The 13,094-nt window shown below is 38.4% G+C and overlaps 1 protein-coding gene across 6 annotated transcripts in view; it reads left to right on the top strand.

Moving 5' to 3' along the window:
• The window catches only part of CCDC138 (coiled-coil domain containing 138), a 192,250-nt gene extending 180,084 nt beyond the window's left edge, over positions 1 to 12,166 (top strand). For all 6 annotated transcript variants that reach the window (XM_036351307.1, XM_036351305.1, XM_036351308.1 and 3 more), the window contains 2 exons: positions 9,951 to 10,089; positions 11,986 to 12,166. In XM_036351307.1, the coding sequence (XP_036207200.1) occupies positions 9,951 to 10,089; positions 11,986 to 12,151 (305 nt within the window). In that variant the 3' untranslated portion in view covers positions 12,152 to 12,166. The remainder of the gene's footprint in view (positions 1 to 9,950; positions 10,090 to 11,985) is intronic.
• Positions 12,167 to 13,094: the final 928 nt, after the last annotated feature.

Here is a 13,094-nt window from a genome sequence, read left to right as displayed (position 1 = left end):
CTGTTGGTATCTTAATGGGGATTTCATTGAACCTGTAGATTGCTTTGGGTAGTATGGACATTTTAATGATGTTGGTTCTATCAATCCATGAACACGGTATATTCTTCCATTTGTTTATGTCTTCCTCTCTTTTTTCAACGTCCTGTAGTTTTCTGAGTATAGGTTTTTTACCTCCTTAGTTAAGGTTATTCCTAGGTATCTTAATTTTTTCGGTGCAATGGTAAATGGGATTTTTTTTTTTTAGTTTCTCTTTCTGTGAGTTCATTATTGGTGTATAAAAAAGCCATAGATTTCTGGGTGCTAATTTTTAGTTAATTTTGTATCCTGCTGCATTGCCAAATCGACTTATTAAGTCTAGTAGTTTTTTGATGGAGCCTTTAGGGTTTTCTATGAATAGTATGTCATCTGCGAATAATGACAATAATACTTCTTCTTTTCCAATTTGGATGCCTTTTATTTCTCGTCTGATTGCTATGACTAGCACTTACAGTACTGTGTTTAACAGGAGTGGTGAGAGTGGACATCCCTGTCTTGTTCCTGTTCTTAGGGGAAATGGTTTCAGTTTTTGCCCATTGAGTATGATGTTGGCTGTAGGTTTGTCACATATGGCCTTTATCATATTGAGATATGCTCCCTGTATTCCAACTTTGCTGAGAGTTTTTATCAAAAATGGGTGTTAGATTTTGTCGAATGCTTTTTCTTTGTCTATTGATATGATCATGTGATTTTTGTCTTTCAATTTGTTTATGTGATTATATCACATTTGTTGATTTATGAATATTGTACCAGCCTTGCATCCCTGGAATATATCCCACGTGATCATGGTATATGATCTTTTTAATACATTTTTGGATGCGATTTGCTAATATTTTGAGAATTTTAGCATCTATGTTCATCAGGGATATTGGCCTGTAATTCACTTTCTTTGTAGTGTCTTTATTTGGTTTGGGTATTAGGATAGTGCTGGCCTCATAAAAAGAGTTTGGAAGTGTTCCTTCCTCTTGGATTTTCTGAAATAGTTTGAGGAGTATATGTGTTAGTTCTTCTTTGATTGTTTGGAAAAATTCCCCTGTGAAGCCATCAGGACCTGGTCTTTTGTTTGGTGGGAGTTTTTTGATTACTGCTTCTATTTCATTAGTTGTTATTGGCCTGTTCAGTTTTTTTTTTTTTATTCTTCCTGATTCAGTTTTGGGATATTGTATTTTTCTAGGAATTTGTCTATTTCATCCACATTGTCCAGCTTGTTAACATATAGTTGTTCATAGTATTTTCTTACAGTCCTTTATTTTTTGTGGTGTCCATGGTTACTTCTCCACTTTCGATTCTGATTTTATTTATTTGGGTCCTCTCTTTTTTTTTTTCTTGATGATTCTGGCTAATGGTGTATCAATTTTGTTTATCTTTTCAAAGAACCAGCTCTTGGTTTCATTGATTGTTGTTGTTGTTTTAAATCTCTATGGTATGTATGTCTGCTCTAATCTTTATTATTTCCTTCCTTCTGCTTACTCTGGTCTTGTCTTGTTGTTCTCTTTCTAGTTCTTTCAGGGTTAGTTTATTGCTGATTTTTCTTTTTCTTTTCTTTCTTTCTTTTTTTTTTTTTCGGAGATATGCCTTTAGGTGCTATGAACTTCCCTCTCAGGACTGGTTTTGCTATGTCCCAGAGATTTTGGGTTGTTGTGTATTCACTTTCATTTGTTTCCAGGAAATTTTTGATTTCTTTCTTGATCTTATTGATAACCCATTCATTGTTTAATAACATGCTATTTAGCCTCCATGTATTTGAATGTTTTGGGGTGTTTTTACTGTAGTTGATTTCTAATTTCATTGCACTGTGATCTGAGAAGATGCTTGATATGACTTCAATCTTCTTGAACTTGTAGAGACTTGTTTTGTGTCCTAACATGTGGTCTGTCTTTATGAATGATCCATGTACACATGAGAAGAATGTATATTCTGCTGCATTGGGGTGAAATGCTCTATAAATGTCTATTAAATCCATCTGATCCAGTGTGTCCTTTAGAGTCTCTGTTTCCTTGTTAAGTTTTTGTCTGGAAGATCTGTCCAGGGAAGTCAGATGGGTGTTAAAGTCCCCCATTATGATTGTATTGTTGTCAACGTCTCCGTTAAAGTCCTCTAGAAGTTTTTTTGTATATTTAGTTGCACCTTTATTGGGTCTGTAAATGTTTGCCAGGTTTATATTCTCTTGTTGGATCGATCCCTTTAGTATTATGTAGTGACCTTTGTTGTCTTTTGTGATGGCCTTCATTTTAAAGTCTATTTTGTCAGATATGAGTATTGCTACTCCAGCTTTTTTTTCCTTTCCATTTGCATGGAAAAATTTTTCCCATCTCTTCACTTTCATCCTGTGTGTGTCTTTTTTTTTTTTTTTTTTGAGGTGGGTCTCTTGTAGACAGCATAAAGTTGGGTCATCTTTTTATATCCATTCAGCTACCCTACACATTTTGATTGGAGAATTTAATCCATTTACATTTAGCGTTATTATTGAGAGGTACTTATTTATAGCCATTTTAATTCTGTATGGCTAGGTTTCTCTCTCTGTTTCTTATTCTCAGCAATCCCTTACAGCAATCCCTTTAGCATTTCTTTTAATGCTGGCTTGGTGGTGATGAACTCTTTTCGCCTGTTTTTGTCTGGGAAGCTCTTTATTTGACCATTTATTTTAAATGATATCCTTGCTGTATATGGTAATCTTGGTCTCAGATCCTTGCTTTCTATTACCTTGAGTACTTCATGCCATTCCCTTCTGGCCTGTAGAGTTTCTGATGAGAAATCAGGTGTCACTCTTATGGGAACTCCTTTGTAGGTAAGTTTTCTTTTCTCTTGCTGCCTTTAGGATTCTCTCTTTGTCTTTAATTTTTGGCATTTTAATTATGATGGGTCTGTTTGGGTTCTTCTTGTTTGGGGTTCTCTGTGCCTCCTGAATGTGTGTGACTTTTTCCTTTACCCGGTTAGGGAAGTTTTCTACAATTATTTCTTCAAACACCTCTCTATTACTTTCTCCCTTTCTGCCTCTTCTGACACACCTGCTATTCTAATATTGTTACGTTTCACGTTGTCCCACAGCTGCATTAAGCTGTCCTCCTGTTTTTTAATTGATTTTTTCTTTTGGTTCTCTAATTGAGTGATATTTTCAACTCTGTCTTCTAATTCACTGAATTGATCCTCAGCTTCCCCTAATCTGCTGTGTATTCCTTTCAATGTGTTCTTTATTTGTGTTATGTCATTCTTTATGTCAGACTGTTCTTTTTTCATAATTACTACATCTTTTTTCATACTGTTGAGCATTTTTACCATCATTACTCTGAACTCTGTTTCAGATAAGTTTCTTATCTCTGCTTCATTTATCTCTTCTTCTGGAGAATTCTCTAGTTCTTTCATTTGGGGGTTGTTTCTTTGTTTCCTCATTTCAGTTGTCTGGGTATGTGACTATGTATTAGTTAGATCCTCTACACCTCTCAGTCTCTCCTGCTGGACAGTGTTAAAAGCTGTTTCTGACTAATTGGATCAGGCAAAGACTCAAAACCTCCAGAGACGCCCCCTCTGTCTACAGACTAATAGGATTCCAGCTTGAATTGCCCCCAGGTAATTGTTGTCAGGTGTAGGGAGAGTTTTTTCAACAGGATGGAGCAGTTGCTTCTGCCTGGAGGCTAATTGTTCATTTTAATCTCTTATGTGGCCTCAGGGCAAGGTGTTTTCCTATAGGGTGTGTCAACTGTCTTCCCCCCAGGCTAGGCAAATTTCTATGTGGGAAAGATGTCTTCTGCTGCATGAGGGAATGACTCAGCCCTGGAAACTTGGGGTATCTGCCTTCTGAGCTCTATCACCCGAGTTCCTAGTCCTGGGTTCTGGTCTCACAGCTCCAGTCCACTTCACTGTCCCTCTGTCAGAGTACAAGGTGGGTGGCTCCACAGGGAATTTTTGTGCGTTGGCCCTTTAAGAGGGTTCCCAAACTTTCAGCTGCCACTCCCTGGCAGACAGCACCCCACTGCTTTTCACAGCTAGATGTTATGTGGGTTATCTCCTCAGTTTGGTGCTCTCTGCTGGGGAGCCCAGCTTTGGAATTAGATCCCAGAATTCTTATTGGCACCCCTCCACAGCTGAGATATCTCTCCAGGACTTCAGTTGCTGTCTGTGGTTGCCTGGCCAGCCCTTTCATGCCTCAGCTCCTCCTACCAGTCTTATGTGGTCTCCATCTTCAGTCCTTGGGTATCAGCATTCTCTCCTGTGAGTTTTCTGTTTATTATTCAGAAAGCCTTTCTGTATTTCAGTTGTATTTCCAGCTTGTTCCTGGGAGCATGTCTATGCAGCATCCACCAATTCTGCTGCCATTTTTTATCCCAATGGGTTGGGGTTTTAAGGAATCTCCATGGTGGTTGTAGTCACGTTGATGGAGTCTCTGACATGGCACCTTCCTGTGCCTATAGGGCAAGGACTGAAAAGAGGAACAATGTCTTTTGCTAGTACTTCTGTCTGGTAGAAAGCTTCCCTTCCAGTCCTTGCCCTAAAGCCATACAATTCAGTTCCTCCCTTTTGTTTCTGGTGTCTTTGGAGCTGGTTCCCTAGTGCTGGAGCTCAGAGCTAGTGAGTCCCTCAGTGAATAATTCCATGTGCTGGCCCTTTAAGAAGGGATTCCAGCATCCTCTATATCACTCAGCCACAATCCCCACTGGTTTTCCCAACCAAAAGTTAGTGAACTTTTCATCCTGTTACTGGAACCTTAGCTGGGGGGGCCTGTCTTGGACCCCTTGCTCTATAGAAGGAGACCTGCATAGCTGATATATACCTCCTGATTTTTTTAAATGAATTTTTTAGAGATAGAGGGAGACAGGGAAAGAGAGAGATCAATTTATTATCCCCCTTATTTATGCATTCATTGGTTGATTCTTGTATTTGCCTTGACTGAGGATCAAATCTGCAATCTTTGTGAATTGGGACAAGGCTTTTACCAATTGAGCTACCTGGCCAGGGCCTCACTCCTGATATTTATGTGGGTGTAGAAGCAGTCCATTATGAGTCTCCACCCCGCCTACCAGTCTCAATGTGGCATCTTCTATATAGCCTTAGCTTTAGGACTTCTGTTTAGCCGTATTTCAGGTGGTTTTAAATGGTGGTGGTTCTGTTGTGTAGCTGTAATTTTGATGTGGTTATGGGAAGCTGTGAATACTGCATTTTCCTATTCTCTAATCTTGACCAAAAGCCCTTGTCATTTTCTTTTTGTTGTTGTTAATTCCATTGATTTTTAGAGAATGGAAAGCAAGGAAGAGAGAGAGAGAGAGAGAAAGAGAGAGAGAGAGAGAGAGACTCATCGATTTGTTGCAGCCGTACTACCCCTCCCCCACACATTCCCTTGTTATGCCAGAACTCAGGCTGGTGGGAAGCAACAAACCATATGCACTGAGAGATTCAGAAAAGAACTATTTTATTCACACGGGTACTGGCTCAGGGAGTCCCCTCCAAAGGCTGAGCACCATGTCTGGGTTCTGACCTTCTTTTATACATGACTAGAGGCCCAGTGCATGAAATTTGTGCAGGGGGGGGGGCGTTGTTCCTTCACCCACTCCCATCTGGGACTGCTAGAGGGATGCCCAGTGGGATCAGGCCTAAATGGACAGTCGGACATCCCTCTCACAATCCAGGACTGCTGGCTCCCAACCACTCACCTGCCTGCCTGCCTGATTGCCTCTAACCGCTTCTGCCCATCAGCCTGATCACCCCCTAACCCAGGGGTGGGCAAACTTTTTGACTCGAGGGCCACAATGGGTTCTTAAACTGGACTCAGAAGAAGGAGCTGCAGCTGTGTTTCCCGACGTTGCCATGTTAACACTGCTGCTAGTGAAGGAGCAGCGGGGAGAGCAAGAGAACCCTCCACTCTTTCGGCTCCGCGGGCTGGATAGAACAGCCGAACGGGCCGGATCCGGCCCGCGGGCCATAGTTTGCCCACAGCTGCTAACCACTCCCCTGCCAGCCTGGTTGATGCCTACCTGCTCCCCTGCCGGCCCAATTGCCCCTCTAACCGCCCTCCCCTGAAGGCCTCGTCACCCCTAACTGCCCTCCCCTGCAGGCCTGATCCCCTTGACTGCTCTCCCCTGCTAGCCTGATCCCCCTAACTGCTCTCCCCTGCCTGCCTGATCCCCCTAACTGCTTTCCCCTGCTGGCCTGATCCCCCTAACTGCTCTCCCTTGCCGGCCTGATCTCCCTAACTGCTCTCCCCTCCTGGTCTGATCCCTCTAACTGCTCTCCTCTCCTGGCCTGATCCCTCTAACTGCTTAACTGCCGCCTTCTGCCTTCTCCCTTCTGCCTTCTCCCATGGCGCCTTCTCCCCCCTGCCTCTGCAAAAGGGACCGTGATGCTGGACCGGCCAGCCCTCGGCCCTTGAAGCTGCTGTGGCTTTGTCTGGAAGGACGTCCGGAAGGATGTCTGGAAGACATCCGGTCTAATTATTATATTACCCTTTTATTAGTATAGATTCCTATGACTTTATTTTTTTGCATTTTGTTGATTCTGTTATTTAATACAGTAAGTTCTTACTTAATGTCATTGTCAATAGGTTCTTTGACTTTAAGTGAAACAATGTGAATGAAACCAATTTTATCACAGCTAATTGATATAAACAAGAGTTAAATTTCTAAGGTATCCCATTAACATCATAACAAAACATTAGATGAAAGAAACTACATTATTTGAGGACCTGCTGTAGTGTATTTTACTCAGTACACTATCAAGATACAGTCATATAGATTTTCAAGCTGTGTTGATGGATGCAAACAGAATGAAGAATGCAAACCCATCATACTTGTATGTCTTTTATAACTATTAACTTATGTATCTGTGTTTGAAATCAAGTCCTGTATATACATTGTGAGAGCTTCTGAATTTTACAAAGACTTTTTACAGAGGAATTTAACTATTTTAAAGGCCATGATTATTTTTAGGCCATTTTTAGGCCACTGTTCTCCCCTGCTGTCCTGATCCCCCTAACTGCTCTCCCCTGCCGGCCATTAATATTAAAAGACCATTTTAATATTTTTTGTTTTTGTTCAAGCTTCCCTAATTGCCAATAATAATACCTTAAAAAAAAGACGTTTTTATATATTATTTTGTCCAACTCATAGCAGCCCTAACAGAGCTTTTTAGTTTTCACTATTACAAACTTTACTGTATTCCTTATTCATAAACCTTGGCATATGTCTCTATCAGGCACATTCTAAGAGGCAGAATTGCTGACTCAAAGGTATACACTCTTAAGGCTTTTGATACAAATTTTCCAGTTCCTATTATTTTATCCTATTAAGGTTTAATATTTTTACTGTATTTATTCAATTAATTAGAGGAAATATTTTAATATTGCTATTAAATGTGATGTTTGTTCATTACTAAAACTATTAGGTCCATCTTTTTTTTTTTTTTTAATAGTAATCAATCTTCTGGCAAATAAATTGCAAAAATAAGTTTGGCATTTCCCTTCTGCTTTGTTTTGGTTTTTTAGAGATTTTGCCTTTTAATTTACAAATTCTTTTACATAGACATTTAAAATTTTTATTGTGAAAATTTTCAATCTTTCTTTTATGAGTCTTCCCCCCTTTTTGCTTATATGCTTAAAAAGCTATTCCATATCTAGTGATTATATAAATTGTCATTAACACTGAAATGAAATTGTTAAATATAGAGTATTAAAAAACTTTTACTATCCCAACAAAATTTCTTATTGCTAATTATTTAAATTCAGCCTACTGTTATGAACTTATTGAAGAAATGATTCCCCCCTTTTTTTAAAAATTAAATCTTTATTGTTCAGATTATTACATTTGTTCCTCTTTTTTCCCCCCATAACTCCCCTCCTCCCAGTTCCCGCCCCACCCTCCGCCCTCACTCCCCACCCACTGTCCTCATCCATAGGTGCACGATTTTTGTCCAGTCTCTTCCCGCATCTCCCACATCCCTTTCCCCCCCAAGAATAGTCAGTCCATTCCCTTTCTATGTCCCTGATTCTATTATAATCACCAGATTATTTATTCACTTGATTCTTAGATTCACTTGTTGATAGATGCATGTTTGTTGTTCATAATTTGTATCTTTACCTTTTTCTTCTTCTTCCTCTTCTTAAAGGATACCTTTCAGCATTTTATATAATACTGGTTTGGTGGTGATGAACTCCTTTAGCTTTTCCTTATCTGTGAAGCTCTTTATCTGACCTTCAGTTCTGAATGATAGCTTTGCTGGATAAAGTAATCTTGGCTGTAGGTTCTTGGCATTCATCACTTTGAATATTTCTTGCCACTCCCTTCTGGCCTGCAAAGTTTCTGTTGAGAAATCAGCTGACAGTCGTATGGGTATTCCCTTGTAGGTAACTGAGTTTCTTTCTCTTGCTGCTTTTAAGATTCTCTCTTTGTCTTTTGCTCTTGGCATTTTAATTATGATGTGTCTTGGTGTGGTCCTCTTTGGATTCCTTTTGTTTGGGGTTCTCTGTGCTTTCTGGACCTGTAAGTCTATTTCTTTCACCAGGTGGGGGAAGTTTTCTGTCATTATTTCTTCAAATAGGTTTTCAATATCTTGCTCTCTCTCATCTTCTGGCACCCCTATAATTCGGATATTGGTACGCTTGAAGCTGTCCCAGAGGCTCCTTACACTATCTTCGTATTTTCGGATTCTTTTTTCATTTTGCTTTTCTGGTTGGGTGTTTTTTGCTTCTTCGCATTTAAAATCTTTGCCTTGATTCTTGCGCTCCTCTGGTCTGCTGTTGGGAGTCTGTATAGTATTTGTTATTTCAGTCCGTGTATGCTTAATTTCTAGTTGGTTCTTTATCATAACATCGAGGGTCTCATTAGATTTCTTGAGGATCTCGCTACATTTATTGGTGGCTTCTAGACAGTTCTTAAGAGACCTTAAAAGTGTGGTTCTGAACTCAATATCCTCCATTGACAGTTTTGCCCTGTTTCTTTGTCTCCACATTTTTTATGCTTTCTTGGTGCACCCCCTAGTGGACTTTGTGTGCAGTCTTGTTGTAGTTAAGCCTTGATTGTTGCCGGCAATACCAGGGTGATTTGACCTCCAGGCTAACTGGCTATGAGAGTCCGCTGTGTCTGCAGTGGGAGAGCTTCTGTGCTGGATCTCTAGGGCGGTGCTAATCTAGCGTTTGCCTGAGGCTATCCGGCAAATGGCTCTGTGCAACGCTTGGGCAGGGCGGGTCCCCGGGGATCTACAGGGTGGGCAGGAGCGAGCAGTTATGGCTGCTCTCAGTTCTGTCCCTAGGGTCTCTGCCTCACAGAGTCCCAGCAACCGCTGCAAACCTCGGAGAGAAAGCTGCCTTCGAGTTCTGACCGAAGTCAGACAGTCCCGCTTCTCCCGTTTGAGTCTGGGTTCCTAGAGACTTGCCCGGATCTGGAGCTCAGAGTCTGAGACTCCCTCCCAATTGAAAACAACAACCGCGCCCTCCGCCTCCAGCCCGCTCCGTGTGCGCACTCCGCACCTGAGTATTTCACTTCAGCACTGCGCCTCCTCTGAGTCTGGGTATGATAGTCTCTTTCCTCCTAGTTGTAGAATTTCCACTCAGCCAGCCTTCCTGTGGTTCTGGATGATGTCCATTCCGTCTTTTAGTTGTTTTTTGAAGTGGTTGTACGAGGCAGCAATCTCCGGCATTAACCTATGCCACCATCTTGGTTTCTCCCCCCTTTCTTTCAGACATGGGATTTCTGCTCAATTCTGCTTCATAATCTTATCTTTGGTTTGCATTGTTCAACAAGAGCCAGTAGGTATTTTAATTTTTAAGATGATGATATTTTTGCCTCAAAGTTTATATATGAAAATCAACTCAATATTTAAAAATACCCCATACAATTCTGATTTTATTTTGGTTTTTATATTTATTTACTTATTTATTTATTTATTTATGGCTACTCCCTAACAGTAAAGCACTGGGATTTGTTTTGCAGAATCCTTGCAGCCTTTCCTGGAAGCCTGTAGCAACACTCTGTTTTTTCGTACTTGTTCTGTGCTGCTTCGAACCCCTAAGCTTGATCTTCAAATACTAGAAAAACTCAGTATTATTCTACAGAAACTTTCTAAAATCAAGTAAGAATTTTTTATTTCTAATACTTTTATTTAAAATATCTTTTTGTGCTCATTTAGACCTTTCTGAATCCTATACTAGTTCAACTTTGATTATTAAATCAAAATTTTTAGTAAATGTAGAAAATTGAGATTCATGCATGTTAATACTTGTTTAATACTTAGTGATACAGTAAAATTATAGTTTTAATCTTAGAATGTCTTGTTGTTTCTGCTAAGTGAACTTTAAATACCACAGAGTATGTAAAACTAAGAACAATTTTTAGCAATCAAGTGATAGTATTAGAACAAATTATTGCACACTGGTATTCTGTACTACCACAAGTGAAAATAAAAATGATAATAAAGTAAATTTGTCAGATTCTTATTATGTACTAAAGTTAGTTTAGGGAATGAGAAAGAAGCAGGCAGAAAAGATTTTGAATAATGTATATTTTAGGAAACTATGAGCTTCCTGCCACTAATTTGGATTTTACTGTAAGAATTAGGGGCTTTCTTTTTATATTTCCTCTTAAGCAAATATTGGTATAATCATTTTAAAAATTATAAATGGATTTTGAAGCTATATTTTCTTAGAATCTTGGTATAGTCCAGTTTTTATGACAGTTAAATTATAGTTTTGGTTCAGCTCCTCTGTGCCCTTTCTTTCCCCTCAGCCATGATTTTCATGGTGGTGAACTTAGGTATTTACCAGGCTTCATTCAAGTATAAATGCATCTTAAAAGTACTTGCAGATATGTGATAGTGGGTTCATATGCCCTATTTGGTACCTACCACATCATAGTAAATTATTAGTTATCAAATTACAATCTCATACTCAGATCACCAAATCATTGGTTTTCATCTGGTGTCAGTTAAACTTACCAAATCATTGTCTTCCTTTTCTTGAAGACTGACTGTAATATGATTGTCTTGATTTGTAATCAGTAAATTCTCAATAAGGCCTGTTATAGTTAACCTGTGGTGCCATGAAACTGCAATTACATTCCTTAGGTTTCATTCTTCCTTAGGTGTTAATTCACCTAAGGGATTTTTTTTAAGTGGTCCCAAAGTTGCAAATACAGCCTTGGGTTGGGAACAGTTGATGCTCAGTCTTAAAGTAAATCTTTAAAACCACAAAGATATAAATTCTTCTGTATCAAATGGATGGTTATATACAGTTATTTAATAATTTCTCCCAAGATACAAGTATATGTAGACAAGAAATAAGAAATATGTAATCAGATATAATTCTAACTAATTGATCATGAAATTACTAACTGGTTATTAGAAAGAGGATGGTTGAAAAGTTATTTTGGTACAAAGGCAAAAGGTAAACCAATATTCTGCTACTTTAAAAAGCCCAGCTTACTTAAAATATGTTGATCTAGTACTTGTATTTGACTTTTTCTAGCTGTTACAGAAAAAGCAATTCTCAACTGTTGTAATAGTGAATTGCTGCAGTTTTCAGGAGGATGAACCATTTTCTTTTTCCTTGAATACTTTGTTATTTTAGGCCTATCTTATAAAACCCACTTTATTTGTCTTGACATGTTAATTCTTTTTTTTAAATACATTTTTATTGATTTCAAAAAGGAAGGGAGAGAAAGAGAGAGAAACATCAATGATGAGAGAGAATCATTGATCAGCTGCCTCCTACATGCCCCCTACTAGGGATGGAGCCTGCAACCTGGGCATATGCCCTGACCAAGAATCAAACCGTGACTTCCTGGTTCTTCGGTTGATGCTAAACCACTAACCCACCCCAGCTAGGTGGCATGTTAATTTCTTAGTTACCTATTTTCTTCACTATTTTTAAAAACAGATGCCATTTTTCTACATTTACACATGTTATCAATATAATTACAAATGAATTCCTTAAGTCTGTGTAATTAAATTAATGTACTCATTCTCTTACAGGAGTAATAAGAAGTTCTTTGAACTTTTTACAATTCATCTGATGCTTCAGGAAATACAAAGGACAACACATCCAGAACATGCCTTTCTCTGTATTAACCTAAATTCAACTCTGTTCAATTTGGGTTTAACGAAATGCAACTCCCTGGCCTCCAATTCAAGCCATTAGACTGGCTTATTATTATTTTATATACATTATATATGTGTTGCTTATTTGTAAGATTGCAAAAATCATCAAAGTAACTAAAAATCTACCAAGTAAAGTTTCAGTAGCATCATTTATCATGAAAAATAAAATAGAAAATTTTTTTACTTTAAGAATGAAATCTAGAGGAGCTCTGGAATGATTGTAATATTACAGTTCAACTTAGGTAGTACTAATGTGTAAAATAGAATTTCCAGAATTAATGACACTGGGGTTATTTTTTTGTAAAAATGCTTTATAAAAATTCTTAAAATTATGTGATTATTTTGAATAAAACTGGTGTTTATCTGGGAACAGGGCTAGATCATGTTGTTATTCTGTTTTCTTAATATATTAGAAATCTCCCCCCTTGGAAACAAAAGTACATAATTTTTAACTATCACCTTCATATTATAACTTTTCTATATATCCTAGACTCACAGATACTGATTTTTTATTGTGCTGTCCATGAAACACTTTAGAGAAAAAATTTTGATTTTTCTAGTTTATTTTCCAAAACAATTTAATTATCACCAAAGCATATTTGTACAAAATAAAAAAACTTTTACACTGAAAAATTAAAATGTCACAATCCCAACACCCAGAGATATCTGTCTCCTGCTGTAGCCAAAGATGAGTGAAGTAGCCAAAAATAAAAAAATTCCATTATGGATACTTTTGTTAACAGAACAAAAGACTAGCTTCTCAGAACACACAGTGCCTAGAGATGGGACCAGTAAGACAGTGGATGCCAGGTGGTAGAGCAGAGGTTGGCACTTCAGTATGGGATATTTGATGTTTCTGAAGAAGAGAACAAGACAAGTAAAGCAGAGTATTATTCAAAGATGTAGTTGAATAAAGATTTGGGGGGCAGGGGCGGGGGGATGCTAAAGAAAGATCTGCATGTACAGATTGGAAGAGCTCATCA

This window comes from Myotis myotis, unplaced genomic scaffold, assembly GCF_014108235.1.
Source record: "Myotis myotis isolate mMyoMyo1 unplaced genomic scaffold, mMyoMyo1.p scaffold_m19_p_2, whole genome shotgun sequence".
In the NCBI taxonomy this organism is placed as follows: domain Eukaryota; kingdom Metazoa; phylum Chordata; class Mammalia; order Chiroptera; family Vespertilionidae; genus Myotis; species Myotis myotis.
This window is presented reverse-complemented; position numbering and strand designations above follow the sequence as displayed.